The sequence below is a fragment of the Cheilinus undulatus genome, linkage group 15 (assembly GCF_018320785.1).
Source record: "Cheilinus undulatus linkage group 15, ASM1832078v1, whole genome shotgun sequence".
Taxonomy (NCBI): Eukaryota; Metazoa; Chordata; class Actinopteri; order Labriformes; family Labridae; genus Cheilinus; species Cheilinus undulatus.
The window spans coordinates 27,907,430-27,923,845 of NC_054879.1; the positions used below are offsets into that span (position 1 = coordinate 27,907,430).

The following is a 16,416-nucleotide window of genomic DNA, read 5'->3' on the forward strand; positions in this document are numbered from 1 at the left end:
AACTGCCTTAGCAGAATGCAGCTTCATTATCACAGAAACAAATGCTTTGTTTCATACCGTCAGAATACATCATGAGGACATGAATATCCTCTGGTGGAAAACTCTATTTTTAATACTGTGATGTTTTTTGACCATATAATGGTTTTTATGCGTGTTTGAAATGCCATGAGACCCCTCACCTGGAACTTGGTGACGCACTGTGAGCTGCAGAAGTTGAGGATGTTCCCCTCTGGCAGCGTGGCCTGGTACTGCGGTAAAGAGTTCCTCTTACAGAAGTGACATGTTGGCTCTGTGTCTGCACACAAACGATAAAACAAAAAACACTCACAAAATTGAAGTCATCAAGCAAGATTGTGTCTTTGTATTGCCATCTTTTATACAAGTTACTGACTTCTCAGTGTTTATCATCATACTTACTTTACTGATGATCATAAGTGGACACAAAGCTTAGAAGAATCTCTATAAATATAGTATTGTCTTTCCAGCATAAAGGCACATGTATTTAATTCAAGACATTATTATCCAAACTGCTGTTTATCTTTTAGAAACTGTCTCAAGGACTTTAAATATTTAATTGAAGACTTCTTAATTTAGTGAAGCAAATTAAACTTGAAGTGAAAGCAGTTAAAAATTAAATCATGAGCCCGACATTAACTCGTCCTCAGAGGAACAGGTAGCTCTCTTCTACAGCAGCAGACATACACCCATACATTTTAATTTACTCAATTTTCCTATGATTTCGAGTAAATTGTTTCACAAGGTCTAGACTTGTTTTTCTTGATATCTCAAGAAAAACAAGCCAAATTTACTAATTTAAGCAGAATAAAGCAGAAAAAACAGGGTAAAATAAAAGGTAGGGATTCAATTCTCTGAGGGCTTCTGCACTCAAATCATAAAAGTATCAAAAACACATCAGTTGTTTCTGATGTTGATTTTAAAAGGAGCATTTTAATTCATCCAGTACAGACGATAGCAACTCTTTAAATGTTTCAGTCAAAAAAAAAAGCTTAGGGCACCTTTACAGGCTACCAGTAAGATTCATTAGTTTTTTTATTTAAAGGCACAAAAATGCCCAGCACTGAGCAGTATTGTAATGTAACATAATTATTACAAATTTTTGGGGGGTATTTTTTAAATTTTGTGGTAGTTTACCATATTTAGGTGGAGGCTTCAAATAAACTGAGTTTGCTGCATGTTCAAGCACTGGAAGTTATCTGCTTTATTCATAAGACAATAGTGAAGCTCCTTCCACCGTCTTTGCGTTTTGAGATATTTGTACATTTAGTATGTTCGAGGGGACAGAGGCACAAAAGGATCACCTCATGCCCCCTTTCACATCTGCGAAATTCATGGTGAAGGTGAAATGTCACATGGGTGTAAAAATCACAGCTTTGAATGGCACCACAAATGAGGCTAATCTTTCCTAGTGATTTTATTTCTGAATTTTTCACAATAAAAACTGTGCTAAAATTAAGAAATACTGATCACTTGCGAGGCCAAACACAGCTGTAGATCCTTAAACAAAGCACTTTGCTTGCGCTACAGTCCAGAGTGAAAACTAATGTCTGTTTTTAATTATAAACCTGTAACTGATTAAGGAATTTTGGTCAGCAAAATCAGATTTTATGTTTTAAATCAATTCCAAAAATACACACTTTATAAACAGGTCTTCATCACTTCCAGTGTGCAATAGGAAAGACGTCCAGGTATTTCTGTTACCTTTTTATTTTAATTTGATGAATTTTAACTGTATTGATTTTGTTGTTCATTTGTGATCAAAGAAGTTATTATTCTAGTCTTACATTTCTACATTTTCAACCACCATCTGAAGCACCCCAAGTTTACCTTGTAGTGAAATAAACTCAATAACTAAAATTGCTACTTATATTGCTACTGTAGATATAATTGAGTTCAATTTTATGAAAAGCTCTCTACAATATTGATTTTAGAAATGCAAGGTTAATCGATAAGGTTTTGTATCTTTCTAGATAGTTACTAATTGGGCACAGAAACGAGTGAATAAAAAACTTTAATGAATTCAGAGAGGGAAATTCTGTTAACAAACCGAAGGCTACATGGCCTTTAGAAAGATAGATATTTGGCTGACCGCTGAGGTCAGCCCTAAACATGGCAATGTCTGTGTCTGAGTAAGTAAGTAAGTAAATCGATAAGTAACTGACTGAGTGACGCTAATTTATAAGCCTTACAATACAAAGTTGTGTTTGCTTGTACTGAATGCTGGCAGTGATGGCTGCCTCCACTGTGTTCACTAGAGCCATACATACAGAGTTGTGCTATGGGCGGGGTTTACTTGTGCTGAAAGCCCTCTAATGGCTGCCTCCACTGCTCTAAATACTCAGATATAGCTTTAGCATGGCCTCTGTTTAACCAGAACTGGGTCACTTTTCTGTATGACAAAGAATATAAACAACCCTATAAGCTTTTCATGTCAGGAAAGATGTTTTCACTCTTCTGCTGACCTGCTTTGGCATGATTATGTGATAGTTGAGGGAAAAAGGTAACTTCTTGTGTGAATGCTTGTGGACAACAGCTGCTCGTGTAGCGATTAGCTCTGAATAAGTCACAGCAGGACTTTGTCAAAAATGGACATTTCTTTATTAAAATCAGCGAAGACAGCAACACTAAAATCTTTCTGTAACAGAAAGGGTGCTTTTGCTCTTCTGCCAACCCGCTTCAGCATGAGATAGTTAAAGGGGGAAGGGGTTACAAGTTGTGCTTGTATTTACGGCTGCTTGCTGAATGTTAGTTCGGCCTTAGCCAGACCAACAAATTTCTTTGTCACAGTGCTGAGAGCAACACGGAAAGCTTTCTGTGACAGAAAAAAATGTTCTTGCTCTACTCCCGGTCTGTTAAGGCATGGCTTTTTGATCATGGCGGTGGGCTTGTCCATATTGTCCGGCATTAGTTAGTTTGGATGTCGCAGTAGGACAGCTGCTGTTTACCCCGAACTGGACTGCTGTTCTTGTGCTTGATTCGGACTCATGATTTGAGACTTGTGCACAATCTTCAGTTTTTAATTTTTCTATCATGATCTCCTGTCCCCCTGTCACTCTTTCTCCAATCGTCCCTTTATCTTTGACCGTTCGTGCTTGTTTTACGCAGCAGAGTCTGCTACTCTCCTCTCATCCTCATCTGCTTTCATGCTTCATAAGACTGACACACACACAAACGCAATGCTCACACACACACACCTACACTGAAACGCACGCTAACATCTCAGTAGTGTAGACTCAATCTTTTGAGGGCAAAAGTTTCAGAATACTGGAGGATAAACAACAGAACTTTCTCGTCTTCAAGCTCCTCTCTGACCACGGAGAACCAGAGTGTCAGTGCTGTGTGTGTGCGCTCCAGCTGTGTGTCTCTTTGTCACCCGAGTGAGCCAGGGGTGTACACTATGTCAAAAAAAATAAATAAATAAAAAAATTGGTAAATATTCCATTAATACTATATGTTTATGGGGAAGAAATAAATATTAAATTCTCTGCATGTTCAGAAAATGCTACTTAAATGTTTGGCACGTCTTTATTTGCAGGGAATATGATAAATGAGCTGTTTACTGATAATTAACGGATATAAAAAACAATAGGAACACTAAAGTAGAAATTCAGCTTAATGTTACACATATAAAGACCCTTACACACCTGTCTGAGGAGAATTACAAATGTTCGTGAAACCTGCTGCAGATTTTCTTCTATTTTAGAATAAACAGTTCACTAACAGTGTTTTACTGTTAGTATAAACTTACTACCATTAAAGACTTATATCTGCCAAAAAAAAACAATTAATCTCCAATGACACTGTCTGTCTCTATCAGTGAAGTCTGACACATGTCTCCGTAGGGTTTCATATGTACACAGAGAGGAGCTTTATTAAGAGGAGAGACAGAGAGAGAGAGGACAGCATGTAGCTATGTACATTTAAGAAGCCACAATAAATTTGGCTCACAAAAAATAACAATGACAAAATTAGTCTGCCAGTCAGGCATTTCAACAGGCATCCCAGATAGTTGTAGTCAGCCATATACTAGGTTTTTTTTTACTTAGTCTTGTTCTAACATTTTTGCTATGGTCCACTCAGAGCCTTTAGAAAAATAACCTTGCAATGCCAATGTAAACTAAAGGCTGTGTAGATTCTTATCTGGAGGTCTTACTCTGGTCTAAAGTAAATAACTTGATGACAAATTAAAATAAAATGTTCATTTCTGATGGACAAATGTCAGGAAAGCTTTATATCTGTGCCTCTTCCAAGTTTGCAGCTTTGTTTGTGCTATTAAGCTGTCCCGTTACTCACTGATGAAGGACGTCGTTGCCAGCTTGCCCTTGTTCATGCAGTTGACGGAGCAGTAGGAACACATGGCGCCGCCTGCTCCAATGCTATGGAGCACCTCCCCAGTCTTTATCAGCGTTTTACAAGTGTGGCAGCTCGCAAGTTTACTGTGGGCCTGGGACAGAGATGGAAACATCACATTAAAGCAACAAGATACTTGATATGTCAATAAGCTTTAAAGAAAACGTGGAAATGAGATTTAACAGATAAAATTACAAATTATGAAATTTCGGCTCATTCAAATCCCCAAAAAGCTGCAACTAAAACACACTGACACTGGCATGTACCCATACAGAACCACAATGAAAATACTGATTCATAGTTTCCACTACCCAATGGAGGAAAAAAAGCTTGCACTAAAGAAAAAAGGAATATCACAAATAATGGGAAATCGTGATTTATCATCTACTCTGGATTAGAAATGTTTGGTGGATTTGTTGGAAATCCCGAGAGGATTCTGTTTTATATCTTTTAAGGATTCCATCTCAGTTAAACTTGGGCATTACCAGAATCTCCAGTGAAGTATAGTCAATAACTAGTGTGTGAGCTAACAGCAGTGTATGTTATCCTAGCTCTTTATACTACTTTATTATTAATATAGCAAAAACTTTGGCTTGTATTTAGCCCTATAAATTTTGTGCTAGGGACTTGAAACATACAACATCTTAAGATGGAGATGTGTGTTATGACTTTTCTTGAAGATATCACATCAAAGTGATTTTATATGAATTTTTGAAAAATTAAAATCTATAATAGCAGCTATGGTAGCAGATTTTGAACCGTTATATCTCAAAAACTAATAGTACTAAAGTATTGAAACTTGGAAATATGATTCATAATACTAACATGCTAAACATACTGCAAAATGCTACATACAGCATTAAATGCTAATAATCTAATAACAGCAGGTGAAAACGTCTATTTAAACAGCATTTCATCATTTGCTGTGCTTCAACCAGTGGTCAATTCAGAACTTCCTAACTATATTTTTCAAGCATGCATACTCAACTCAAATGTGGCAACTTGCAGTGTGAGAGCTGGCAAACTGAGCACAGCCTACTGCTATTGCTGCAGGAGCCTTTACTGCTTCCTATACTGAAGCATCTGCCATCAGCACACTACAACTATCAAATAGCACCACAGCACCCCTGCTGTTGGTGGAGAGACTTGGGCACATCTGGGGACTGAACCCAGGTTCTGATGATTCAAGGTCAGCTGTCTAACTGAGCCACTAAAACTGTGATTTCATGTGCATTTCCAGGAGATGATCAAATGACAGCACATGGAGATAATCTTGTTTTTGCCATGACACTTAAAACGAGAATGACATTCAAAATGTTGATTATTTGAAAAATTTTAACTGTGGAGGGAATTCATGGGAATGTTTCATTTTCCAGTGATGCAATAAGTATTTAAACAACATACAAGGACAGGAGCCCCGGCTGCTGGCTTAACTGGAGCATCTACCACCAGAAAGCTGCAGCTAAACCGTTTATTAACCTTGAGCAACACCCACAGGTAACCTTTCAGGTTGAACTAGCTTGTTTCGAGGCCTAGTTTGTAAACTTTGTTCAGTATGTTCACTATAAATAGGCATTTAAGTACCACATTGTGGAGCTTTAGGTGACATGTTGAAATATGTTCTGCACCTGCTTAAAGAGAACTTAATGATCAAGCCTTAAAAAGAATCAGAACTGAGAAACACTTAACTACTTATGGAGCACCTCCTGTGGTTGTGAATTAGGGGAATGCCGACTCACGAATCAGTTGTATAACAAACTTAGGTGAAGAGTGGGTCTGAGTTTCCGTCAACCGGCATTTGCCGGTCATTGGCCAGTTTCAAGGGCGGATGTCTGGCAGATAAAAATATAACCAGTCAAAATGTCCGTTAACCTTGCAAAGCAGATGGATACACCTGTTTCCATAATTCTCACTGGCGAATCCTTCTTGCAAAGCTCCCGTCGGAACCATTTGGGCCCGGTTAGAAAGTGACAGGACAAATCAGCAACAAGGGGCAGTACTTTCGAGCACAGCGACAGGAGTTGTGACGTAAGCTAGCAACAACAAGAGGCTGATGCCGTTATGACGGAAGACATTAGCATGGATGCAGCTAAAGCGCCAGTTTTAGCGGAAAGCAGAATTTTAATCTAAGTGAGTTTTTCCTGGTTAACCAAAGGCTTAATATCATCAGCAGTATGGAAGGATTTTGAGTCAGTCATCGCTGCAAGTAATGAAGAGGCTGAAACATCGATGCAGCTGCAGAGAGAGTAAAGCCTACGCTGTGCTTATCTTATACTTTTGATACAATTCCCCACTGTTTGAAAAAAAAGACACTGATGGTAGAGGCTGTTATGTGAATGGTCCGACAGTTTTAACCTCTCATTCACAGGCATTCAAACACCAATTTCAGGTTCAGTGTCCTGCCCAAGGACACATCAACAGGTGGCTGGTTGAGAGATGACTGACTGAGCCACAGCTTCTTTTTTGCTTACTGAGGAATCTTCACATCATCCAAGTATTTCTTTGAAAGACTCACAGGGATGTTAACTTCACTGAGCAGTCTGATTACTGGTGAAGTTCAGGATGTTCAATAAGCTCTTGCTGCTGCCAAGCAACAAATAAAATTCCACCTCCTTATATCTGGCAAATATTGAATCACAACAAAATTTAGCGGCAAGTTATTCAGTTAAAACTGAATTATGAGAAGTTTAGAAGAGACAAGGAAGAGAGCTAACATTTGGGCTCCAGTGCACACAACATACAGACTCTACATTAAAAACTGAGGTTGTCATTATATCAGAATTTTTCACTTTGATGATACTGGTAAAAATGAGATGTTGTATCCGTCTTATGAAATAGATTATTTAGTTGTAAAGTTGTCTGTATTTAAATGTTATAAATCATTAAAATAAAAGAGACTGCACTGTTTTTAAACATTTGGTATTACAAAAGTATCCACAAAAGAATAATAATTAAGCGGTTCTTGCACATTTCCTTATCTGCAGTCCCCATTTATTCTTCATTCAGTCCACATTCAAGTATTTTTTCTCCTCTCCAAATATTAGGCCTAAACCCTTTTCATTTTCTTCTCAATAGGCAATAGAGAAATAGGCTCCCAAACAGGCAAATTTGTGGTTTCAGTCAACAATGATTCACCTCTTGGACCTTTTGCAATTCATTTTATTCCAAAACTGATGCAGGCACACTTGTTTCCCCTGTACCTTTTAAAGTAATTTTAAACACAGAGTATAATCTTAACACAGTGTCATTAATTTTAACAGTGTGGCCTTTTCTTGGCACGGTTCATTCTCTTTCTTCTGTTTTTATTCCAGCTATTTTTTTCTTTTTTTGTTGCAATGATGGTGTGCTGCATACTTCGTTTTACTGTCATGGGGACAATGACAATAAAACTGTCCTTCTCTTGTTTTGAAGGAGCACAGCTTAGTCAACAAAAAATACATTTTGCCCTGGACTAAAATCTTTGCTGTGAAACCAAAGCGAAATTTCGGGTGGATTTGATTTAATAAAATAAACGAGGTTTCATTCAGGTAAATCTGACAGACATGTGGCCTGTGGTTAGCTCTTCAGTACCTGCTTGAACTCCCTGATGCAGTTGTGGCAGCAGAAACGCTTTTGTTGGCCGTCCACCAGCAGGAAGTGGTTGGCTGACGCTCGGCTCGGCAGGTAGTCCCCGCACTGCTCGCAACAGTTCATGATCAACCCGTTGGCTCTGCGGTAAACGTTGAAACAGGCATCGCTGCAGATCTTGTGGGTCACAGTCTTGAAGCTGACCTCGTGTCGGATCTGTTAGCAGAAAAATAAACAGTCTTTAACTCCAAATTGATATAAATTTGTCAAAAGCTGCATATGGCCCCTTTAATTTTGGAGAAGAGCAGATATCACTATGTGAAAAATTATATGTATATCATCTAATGTACAGTGGCACATACTTAACGTTTCCTTTTTGACAGAAACTATGTGACTTTATGTGTTGGTTAACTTCACCTGAGCATGAAAAAAATCCTACATCTGGTTATATATCATATAAAAACAAGAAAATAAATAGAATTTAATGAATGATAATGATAAGAGTTGAAAAATTAAACAATAAAGCAATTAATTGTAGAGTATGTGAAAGCTTAATTCGAATTATAAAAAAGTATTTTATTTTTAATTAATTTGATGAAGTAAGATCAAAACAATTCATGTATTTTCTTAAGTTACTCATGCATTTTTTAGTTTGGCAAAGGCACTTCTATTGCCTCTATAGTGAAGTGAAAATTAAGATGGCATAAATAATGCAGTCGATTTAAAGATGTCCCATCATGCAGATTGTTTTTGTTGCTAGGCGGCTTTTTGTTGCAGGTAATAGACAATCCAACGACTCTACACTTAGTATAAGCGCTAAAAATTATATCACAGAAAAGATGTGCCTAGCTTGCGTGTAACTTCATGTTTAATTCATTGTTTTTCTAAAAAATTTTGTGATAAATTACTGATAAATTCAAAGATGACACCATGGAACATATTCTCAACTTTTCTGTAAGACTAATAAAGCTGTTTTTGCAGACTGAGCTAAATATCTATATGAAAAACCATGCTGAAAATGTGCAGACAAAGGAAAAGAGGGAAGAAACAAGAGAAGAGTAAAGTCACACAAGGAAGAAGACAAATAAATATTGAATGAAAGTGACCTGAGCAGGAAGACAATAAAAGTAAGAGGGAGAGGGTGAGACCGAGGCTTTCCAACAGAGGTGAGAGAAAGTCAGTTGATGGATAAGACAAAATTTGTTAAAGTAAAGAATGATCGGATGCAACAGAATTCATGTATATGTATCAGGATTAAAGTGTTCCTACTCTGCTGGGGCTGAGAATGACTGTGTTTGAACCATTCTGAGTAAAAGCACAAACAAGGTGTCTTTAGAAAGGTAACACTCTGAAGTTTCTTCCTACACTCCCAGACTCACTTTAGCTGCCACTGCTATTGAGTAATACAACAAAAACAAAATACTTCTTTTTTACGCCTGAATTTTTATTATGAAACAGAGGCCTGTAGATGTCTGTAGTTGGGAGGTATCAGCTAAAAAACTTGTAAGCATGGAGCCTTAGCTAGTTCACGTTCAAAGCTGATAACAATAGAACAGACAAATAGGATTAAACAGCTGTTTTTGTGAGGAAAAGATCAGGTGTTTTCAAAGTTTGCAGACATTTTCCTATATAGCATTGTTGTAACTGCCTGGAAAAAACACATTACAGCAAATACAAAGGACTGTTGAGAACAACAGCAGCAAATTCATATCATACAAAACCAGTCCATAGATCTTTGTGAATGTAAAAATTCTGGGCTAAATTTTTGGGGACCCTTTCTGATGTAGTTGGACTGTTTTTGATGAAATATAATAATCAGGAGAGTACAGGAGAGCTTCTAATGGGGAGCTGTGTCATTTATTATTATTTTGTTGTTTTTGCCTGACAAATGCATTGATTGTGGCTGCCATGGTGGTTTTATCCTGGAATGTTTACATAATCAGAATCCTGAGAATTAGAGCTTTCTGGTGGTGTATAACATGTGGTATAGTGATGAACATTTATTTTGTAAATAACTGAATGGTAAAAAAAAAAAAAAAAAAAAAAAAAAAAAAGAATCTGCCGGACTGCCAGCAGGCACTCAGATCCTTAAGGGATTAGCAGACTGACCTCTGTGAGCTTCCCACAGACGGTACATTTGGTTTTGATGCCTGATTTTGGTGGGTTCTGCTTGTTCTCGTACGCTCCGAGACATCCCGTGCTGCAGAACTCCTGGAAAGACTCGCTGGAGTCGACCTGGGCTACGATGGTACCCTTCATGTTTGTGATGTCCCTGAAAGAGAAACACACGTTCATTAATCTGCTGAAATGTAACCATAACTAGACAGGCCATTATTGGGGGGGGGGGGGGGGTTATACAGCAATAAGAAAATACAGGAATTATCACCAGATTCCTACAGATACATATATCTTTTCTACCACAACATGACTAAATACAGCTTGATGCTTCCTCTTAAAGTCAACTTGTATTCCTAAACTATCCTTTTTTTCTTGGAAGGCAGCACATGTTTTATTAAATGGTGCACATCTGGACGTTTAATATGTATGTAGATTGCCCATGCACACATCCAGATATGAAAACTGACATTGTTTAAGGATGCTGCCCTCACATGGGTTACATGCCATCTAATAACTGGTGAATACAACTAAAGCCGGGCACAGGCCTTAAGATAACAGGGACAATTTCGGGCTCAGTTCTCCTCTTTGGACTATTCTATGCAAAGTCTACATTTTTGTCATGGTTTTAAAGATGATCTTGCCTGGTGTTCCTGTGATGTCAGGCATTAAAGACTGTTTAAATCCCACAAAAGCGCAAATAACTTGGTGTAAAATAAAAAAACATTTTGCTTTCCAGGCTTGGTTCACCATTTAACCCCCTGTGTTTTATGTGAAATCCTAAATTCAAAGCACAAACTCACTTTTTACACATGGTGCAGCTCTTCTTGGGGGCAGGTTTGTGTGAGAAGGCAGACAAACAGGGGGTGGAGCAGAACAGATGGGTGGAGCCTTTACGCTGGTAGGCAGTTTGTCCTTTCTTCAGCGGCTTTTTGCAGTTAGCACAGGTCACCTGGGATAAACAAACACAAATTATTTTACTGCCAGGAAGTTTATCAAAAGAAACAAATGGCTTCACTCTGTTAGCAGCAAGTAGAACTCATACTCTTCAATATAATATTAACAGATATATTCAAGTCCTATAGACTTTCAGACTTTGATCAAAACAAAGTGTGCAACTTTGTACAGTAACTTCATAACAGTTCAGTTAAAAAAAGTTAAGAATAATCACAGCATCTAACAATTATTTTCATCTTAAATTGGTCATTGGAAAACAATGGACACAGAGCCCTCCTTTTTGGGTTGCCAATTTATTCCTGGACAAAAAAATGTGCACACAAGTCCATGAAACTCTTAGAACATGCTTGTTTTGCCCTGTGTCTTTTATATGTCACATTTTGTACTGTATGAATTCCAAACTGTACTATTTTTCATCAAACAAATCTGATTGGTAGAAAAATATTTGAAATTTTGGTCACAATGTCTCATTGAGTAGTTGATGGTGGTCCTGAGGCTTGACCAGTTGAGAACCACCGTACATAACTGCCAGACGTGTCTCACCTTGACCGTCCTGGGCTGTGGCTGAGAGCCTGAAGAGGAAGTAGATGAGGAAGACTGGCCTGGAGGTTTTGGGAGGGATGTGGCTGGAGACGGAGAGTCCACCCCTGTCTGCTTCTGGTTACGGGGGACTGAAGCTGACTGGGAGATCCATGAGTCTAAAGGAAAAAGGAGACAAGAAAAGTCAACAGTCTGGACTTTAAGGCTTCAAGTAATTTTTTCCAATAAAACAGACTTGAAATAAGGTTGTTTTAAGCCCTTTGGTAGAAGCTTTGCAGATGTTCTTCTTACTCATATCTGTACAATCTAATAAGAATGGAGCGATCATAAACCCACAGAATCATATTCAGGTTACTGTCAGGCCAGAGGAAGCATGTACAACCTCACACAGATGTAACCATGGCATAGACGGAAGAAGAGGTATATTCAAGGAAAAGCTAAAGTAAAACAATGAGTCAATATTCTTAACCCTGATTCAGAGTTTGCATGACACAGAATTGCTGTTTTTTCAGTGGAAATGCAGCTGCACCAGAAAGCGTTTAAACCAAAACTCTGCATGCAGCATTTATCAGCATGCTCATATTTAGGAAAGAGAAAAGACACTCGAAGAGGCCCGTCTGTACAAGAGATTAGCCAAAAGTCATCACAAAGTGCCTCTAACACCACAAAGTAATCCACCAATTCAACCAATGTGTGCTGCCCCTTATTTGATTTGCCAATCATGTGCTTCAGTGAATGACTTTGCATTGTTTGCAGAACAAATTTAATCCAGTTTCAACTGTTGTAAGTAAATTCAGTCTATAAGCTGATTCAGACATTCTATCAACTCAGTATTATTCAACATTTGGTAGATTATATTTTCATTGATATGTTTTCATCTTTTAGGGCTGAGAATATAACGATTTTGTTATAAGCACATTTGACAAAATAGTTTCTGAAACATTATGCACATAAAGCCTCTGAATCAAGTTGAACTAAATAGATATAGGCTAAACAGTCAGTCAGATAGGTAAGAGTTTGGGGACAAACCTGCAAGCAGCAGTGACAGAAACATGCCAGTTGCTCAAAATGAATCACTTGGCCTGCTCCCTGGTGATGAGGATGATTTTGCTGACTACTTTAAGGTGAAAATGAACTGTTGGGAGTTATCAAAGCCTCTTATTTTGTACCTTAACTTGACCAGTGACTTTTTTTTTTGCTATTTTTTCTTTTTTTAAACCTTTCATTCATCACCTGCTCTGTTGTGCGTCCCCGTGTCGCCATTCTGCACCAGCTGACCCATGGGACCTGAGCCTCTCCCGGGATTGAAGGAAGCAGTCAGTCGACCAGGAGGGGTGTCTGGATTCAGGCTGAACGCGTTGCTGATCTGAAGACCATTTTCCTCTGCCTGGCTTTCACCTGCCTGGATGGATGAGAGGTTTAAGTTAAGCTTCTCCTCATCGTGGACAAACATCAGACAGGAAATGTCCTTCACAGTGAAATGTGTTGACCCAGCAAGCATCCCTTACTCATTTAACATGAAGCTGCTGGTTACACCTAAAAGAACAAAATTCGGTGCAGTGTCTTTACATAACATTAAACACTTTGCCTGCAAAAGTAAGGTTAGAAAATGTTTTAAGACTTTGATACATTATAGATATCATATTCTATATGATCCAGTCCCTGCTTGTATAGAATCAAAAAGTACTAAAACTTAAAATAATCTACACTAATTTCAAAAGATTGGCGAGTAAGAGTGGGATGATTCCATCAAAAATTGTGGCACACTGTGTAAATTGCACAAAAATGGGCAATGTTTCAGTGCATTTGTGAATGCCTGCCATCTCAGAATAACTACATTTTCTCAGAAGAGGCTTGCAAAAAATGATTTAAAAATACAATGTGCAAAACCATTTTTCAATATTTGGTAAAATATAGAGTTTATGCAAGGATGTCACTTTTAGTACACGACATACCTGCTCTGTGAGGCAGAGTGGGAAAAAATGTGCCATAACACTGCTGTCTGCTCAATGATGAACAAACAAAAATGGGAAGGAAACAGACTAATATCTGTTTAAATTAGGGACATTTGGACTCAACAGATTCACACTGTTTACTAAAAAAACAGTGGACCATGGACATTGGTATGTGTCCATAAATCAGGTTTCCTGACATTTATTTGGACTTGATTTTAAGTATATGTGCAGAGCTCGAAGGCACATGCAGCCCAGTTTGATTGTTGATGGACGTGAAACTGAATCAGCATCAAAGATTTGGGGTAGATCATTTAATCCTCCCTATTTCAGTGATCCCTTCCTTCTCTATACTTAAATATCTGAGGGAAAAAATATTGCTCTGTGGTTTTCAAATCTGTAGAAATTTAAGATACAAAATGAGATCAATGATGAAACTACAAAAGTATTTTTTCCTTGTAAACTGGCACTCGTTAAAGTGGTAGTGAACACTAACATTTTTTCAGCTGTACACTGAGGTATCTGACTGAACTATGATGAAACACATCAATGCTGGTGTTATTTCTGACATTTAACTGACACTGATAAAAATCTGCATTTTATGGCTTTTAATTTGCTCAAACAGACATCTGCTTTGAAAAATCTTCACTAAAAAGGTGGGGCTTATGTAACGTAGAATCCTTCCATCGATAGGTTTCTACGTAGCAAACTCTACATAAAAGGTAGAATGTTATAGTAAAATAGGCTGGTTAGCATGTGGCCAGCCGTAAGGAGTTTACTTGCAATTTGTGGTCATTAAACAGGAAGTTATCTAGTATTTGATGGATAGGATTCCTAGATTTGTTGTGAATGTATCTAACAGGTTTTGATTACTTTGGTTTCACTTGTATCATATCTAAGATTAAAATTCCAGTATCGCAACAACTCTAGTATGTATAAATAAAATGAGTTGAGGGGTTTCTCACCACCGTGATTGCATCCCCTCCCTGCAGTGATGTCACCGAGGTAATCATCAGATTCATGTCTCCCTGGTCGTCTCCTGAATGTGGTGGAGTGTTTACTGCAAATACTGCATCTTTCTGGCTGTTTGAACCCAGCGTGGTGACACTGGCAATCCTGATCTCTGAATCTGGCTCAGTGCTGCTGAGTGCAACTGGCGAGTGTGCTGAGGAGGAGCCTCCAAGGGGCGCTGGTGAGGAGGAGGAAGCGTCTTTCTGCTCGGCGTCATCCTCATCATCAATGACGATGGGCTCTGCTGCTGTGGTTGGAGGTTTAGGAGCTGCTGCTGTGCTGGAAGACGAAGGAGAAGCTGGAGACATGTCTGCAGTCGTCTCTGGACAGTCTGTGCTTGGCGTGTCGTCTGGAAGGGATGTGGCAGATGGTTGGGAGGTTTCCTCCTCTACTAGGACCACATCATCATCATTGTCCTCCATACCTCCCTCCTTTGTTGCTCCATCTTCTGTTTGCATGGAAACTGCCTCCTCAGTCTCCTCAGCCACCTCATCCACCTCAACCTCCCCAGCTTCCTCTGAGGTGGGTGTGATCTCTTGCTGGGGGGAGGGAGTGGCATCGATGGGCTCCACCTGCTCCCCTGCCTCTTCTGCTACGGCAGGGTTTGGTTCTGACTCCCCGTCCATCACTAAGGCAACCACCTGGCAGCACAAAGAGAAGAGGACAATAAAGTGAGATGCAGCGGCAGCAGTGATTGGTTTCATGAAACCCGACAGCTGTTCAGGTAGAGCAGGTGTCCTCAGAGCACCCCCCTGCTCCCTCCCCCTTACCCACAGAGCCTCCTTCTGCCTGGTGACTCATTACCATTGTTAGCTACAACTTTTCCTTTGCCAGTGTCTTAACTGGATGAAATTTTCATGGATGTATTGAAAGTTCGACAGTTAAAAATAATATATAACTAAAATTTCCATCTCTGAAATATATGACATTAAAGGGACATCAGAAAAAAAAAAAAATAAATAACAGACTGATCCTTTAAAACATCCAACTTATTTATGAACCAAGTTTGCTACAGAAATAGGTTGTTCATTTTAAAATGCAAAACACAGACAAGACCCTAATTTAATAAGCAGATCTGCATCTGTATATCACCAATAATGGATGCTATTATGATGCTTATCTGTTGATGAATTTCCAGATTCATACATCAGTGTTTCAGCCAATAAGATGTCAGAAAATTGATTTAAATATTAGTCAGAGTTTTACATGCTCCAGTGACATTTCCAAGTGTCTTGTTTAGTTGTCAACTCAAAAGATAGTGGCTTTACTGTCATAAAGGCTGAGCAGAAAAAAACAGTAGAATTATAATTTAAAAAACTCAAAGCAAAGATTTTATTTTATCCAGTTGTCCTTGAACTGGTTCACATTTAATTTATCAAGAACTGCATGTGATTGAAGCTGCTTTCCCACTCCTGAAACATCTACAAAATTTCAGGAGACTGCCCCTGAAATCTTCCTGAGTTCCTTTTTCCACACATACACATACATTCCCCTTTAAACATCAAAGCAAGACATGATGACATCTTTGCATTTATATATAAGTAATTGTAAATATTCACAGTTATGGAGGAGGACAAATCTGGTTCTGTGAAGACGTAGTTCTGTATTTTTCAACTCCTGATAATCAATAATGTTTGAGCTTACTGATCCTGCTATTGAGCCTCCTTGGTTAAATGACATAATGTCATGCAAAAAAAACACCACTTCATGCAAGGGGGAACAGCATCATGCTTCAAATTAGACTAAAACACAAAACCTTTGACTGTTGGTTCGCAAAATAAACTGCCCCTGTCTGGAAGCAGCATGTAGTCATGATACTGCCTTGAGCCGTTGTAAGACAATTGTCCTCATCTGCTCAGATTTGCCATGAAAAGCACTCACAAATTTTGTAGCAAGCTGCAAGTAG

The 16,416-nt window shown here is 38.6% G+C and overlaps 1 protein-coding gene across 4 annotated transcripts in view; it reads right to left on the reverse strand.

Annotated features, from left to right (window-relative positions):
• zmym2 (zinc finger, MYM-type 2) overlaps positions 1-16,416 on the reverse strand; it is a 51,786-nt gene that overhangs the window by 18,040 nt on the left and 17,330 nt on the right. For all 4 annotated transcript variants that reach the window (XR_005992967.1, XM_041806721.1, XM_041806722.1 and 1 more), the window contains exons 2-9: positions 14,465-15,151; positions 12,781-12,949; positions 11,551-11,705; positions 10,854-11,002; positions 10,045-10,207; positions 7,939-8,151; positions 4,312-4,462; positions 180-295 (exon numbers count right to left, since the gene is read on the reverse strand). Coding sequence is in view for 3 of the 4 variants with exons in the window: in XM_041806721.1 (XP_041662655.1) it covers positions 180-295; positions 4,312-4,462; positions 7,939-8,151; positions 10,045-10,207; positions 10,854-11,002; positions 11,551-11,705; positions 12,781-12,949; positions 14,465-15,151 (1,803 nt within the window). In the remaining variant the exon portion in view is untranslated. The remainder of the gene's footprint in view (positions 1-179; positions 296-4,311; positions 4,463-7,938; positions 8,152-10,044; positions 10,208-10,853; positions 11,003-11,550; positions 11,706-12,780; positions 12,950-14,464; positions 15,152-16,416) is intronic.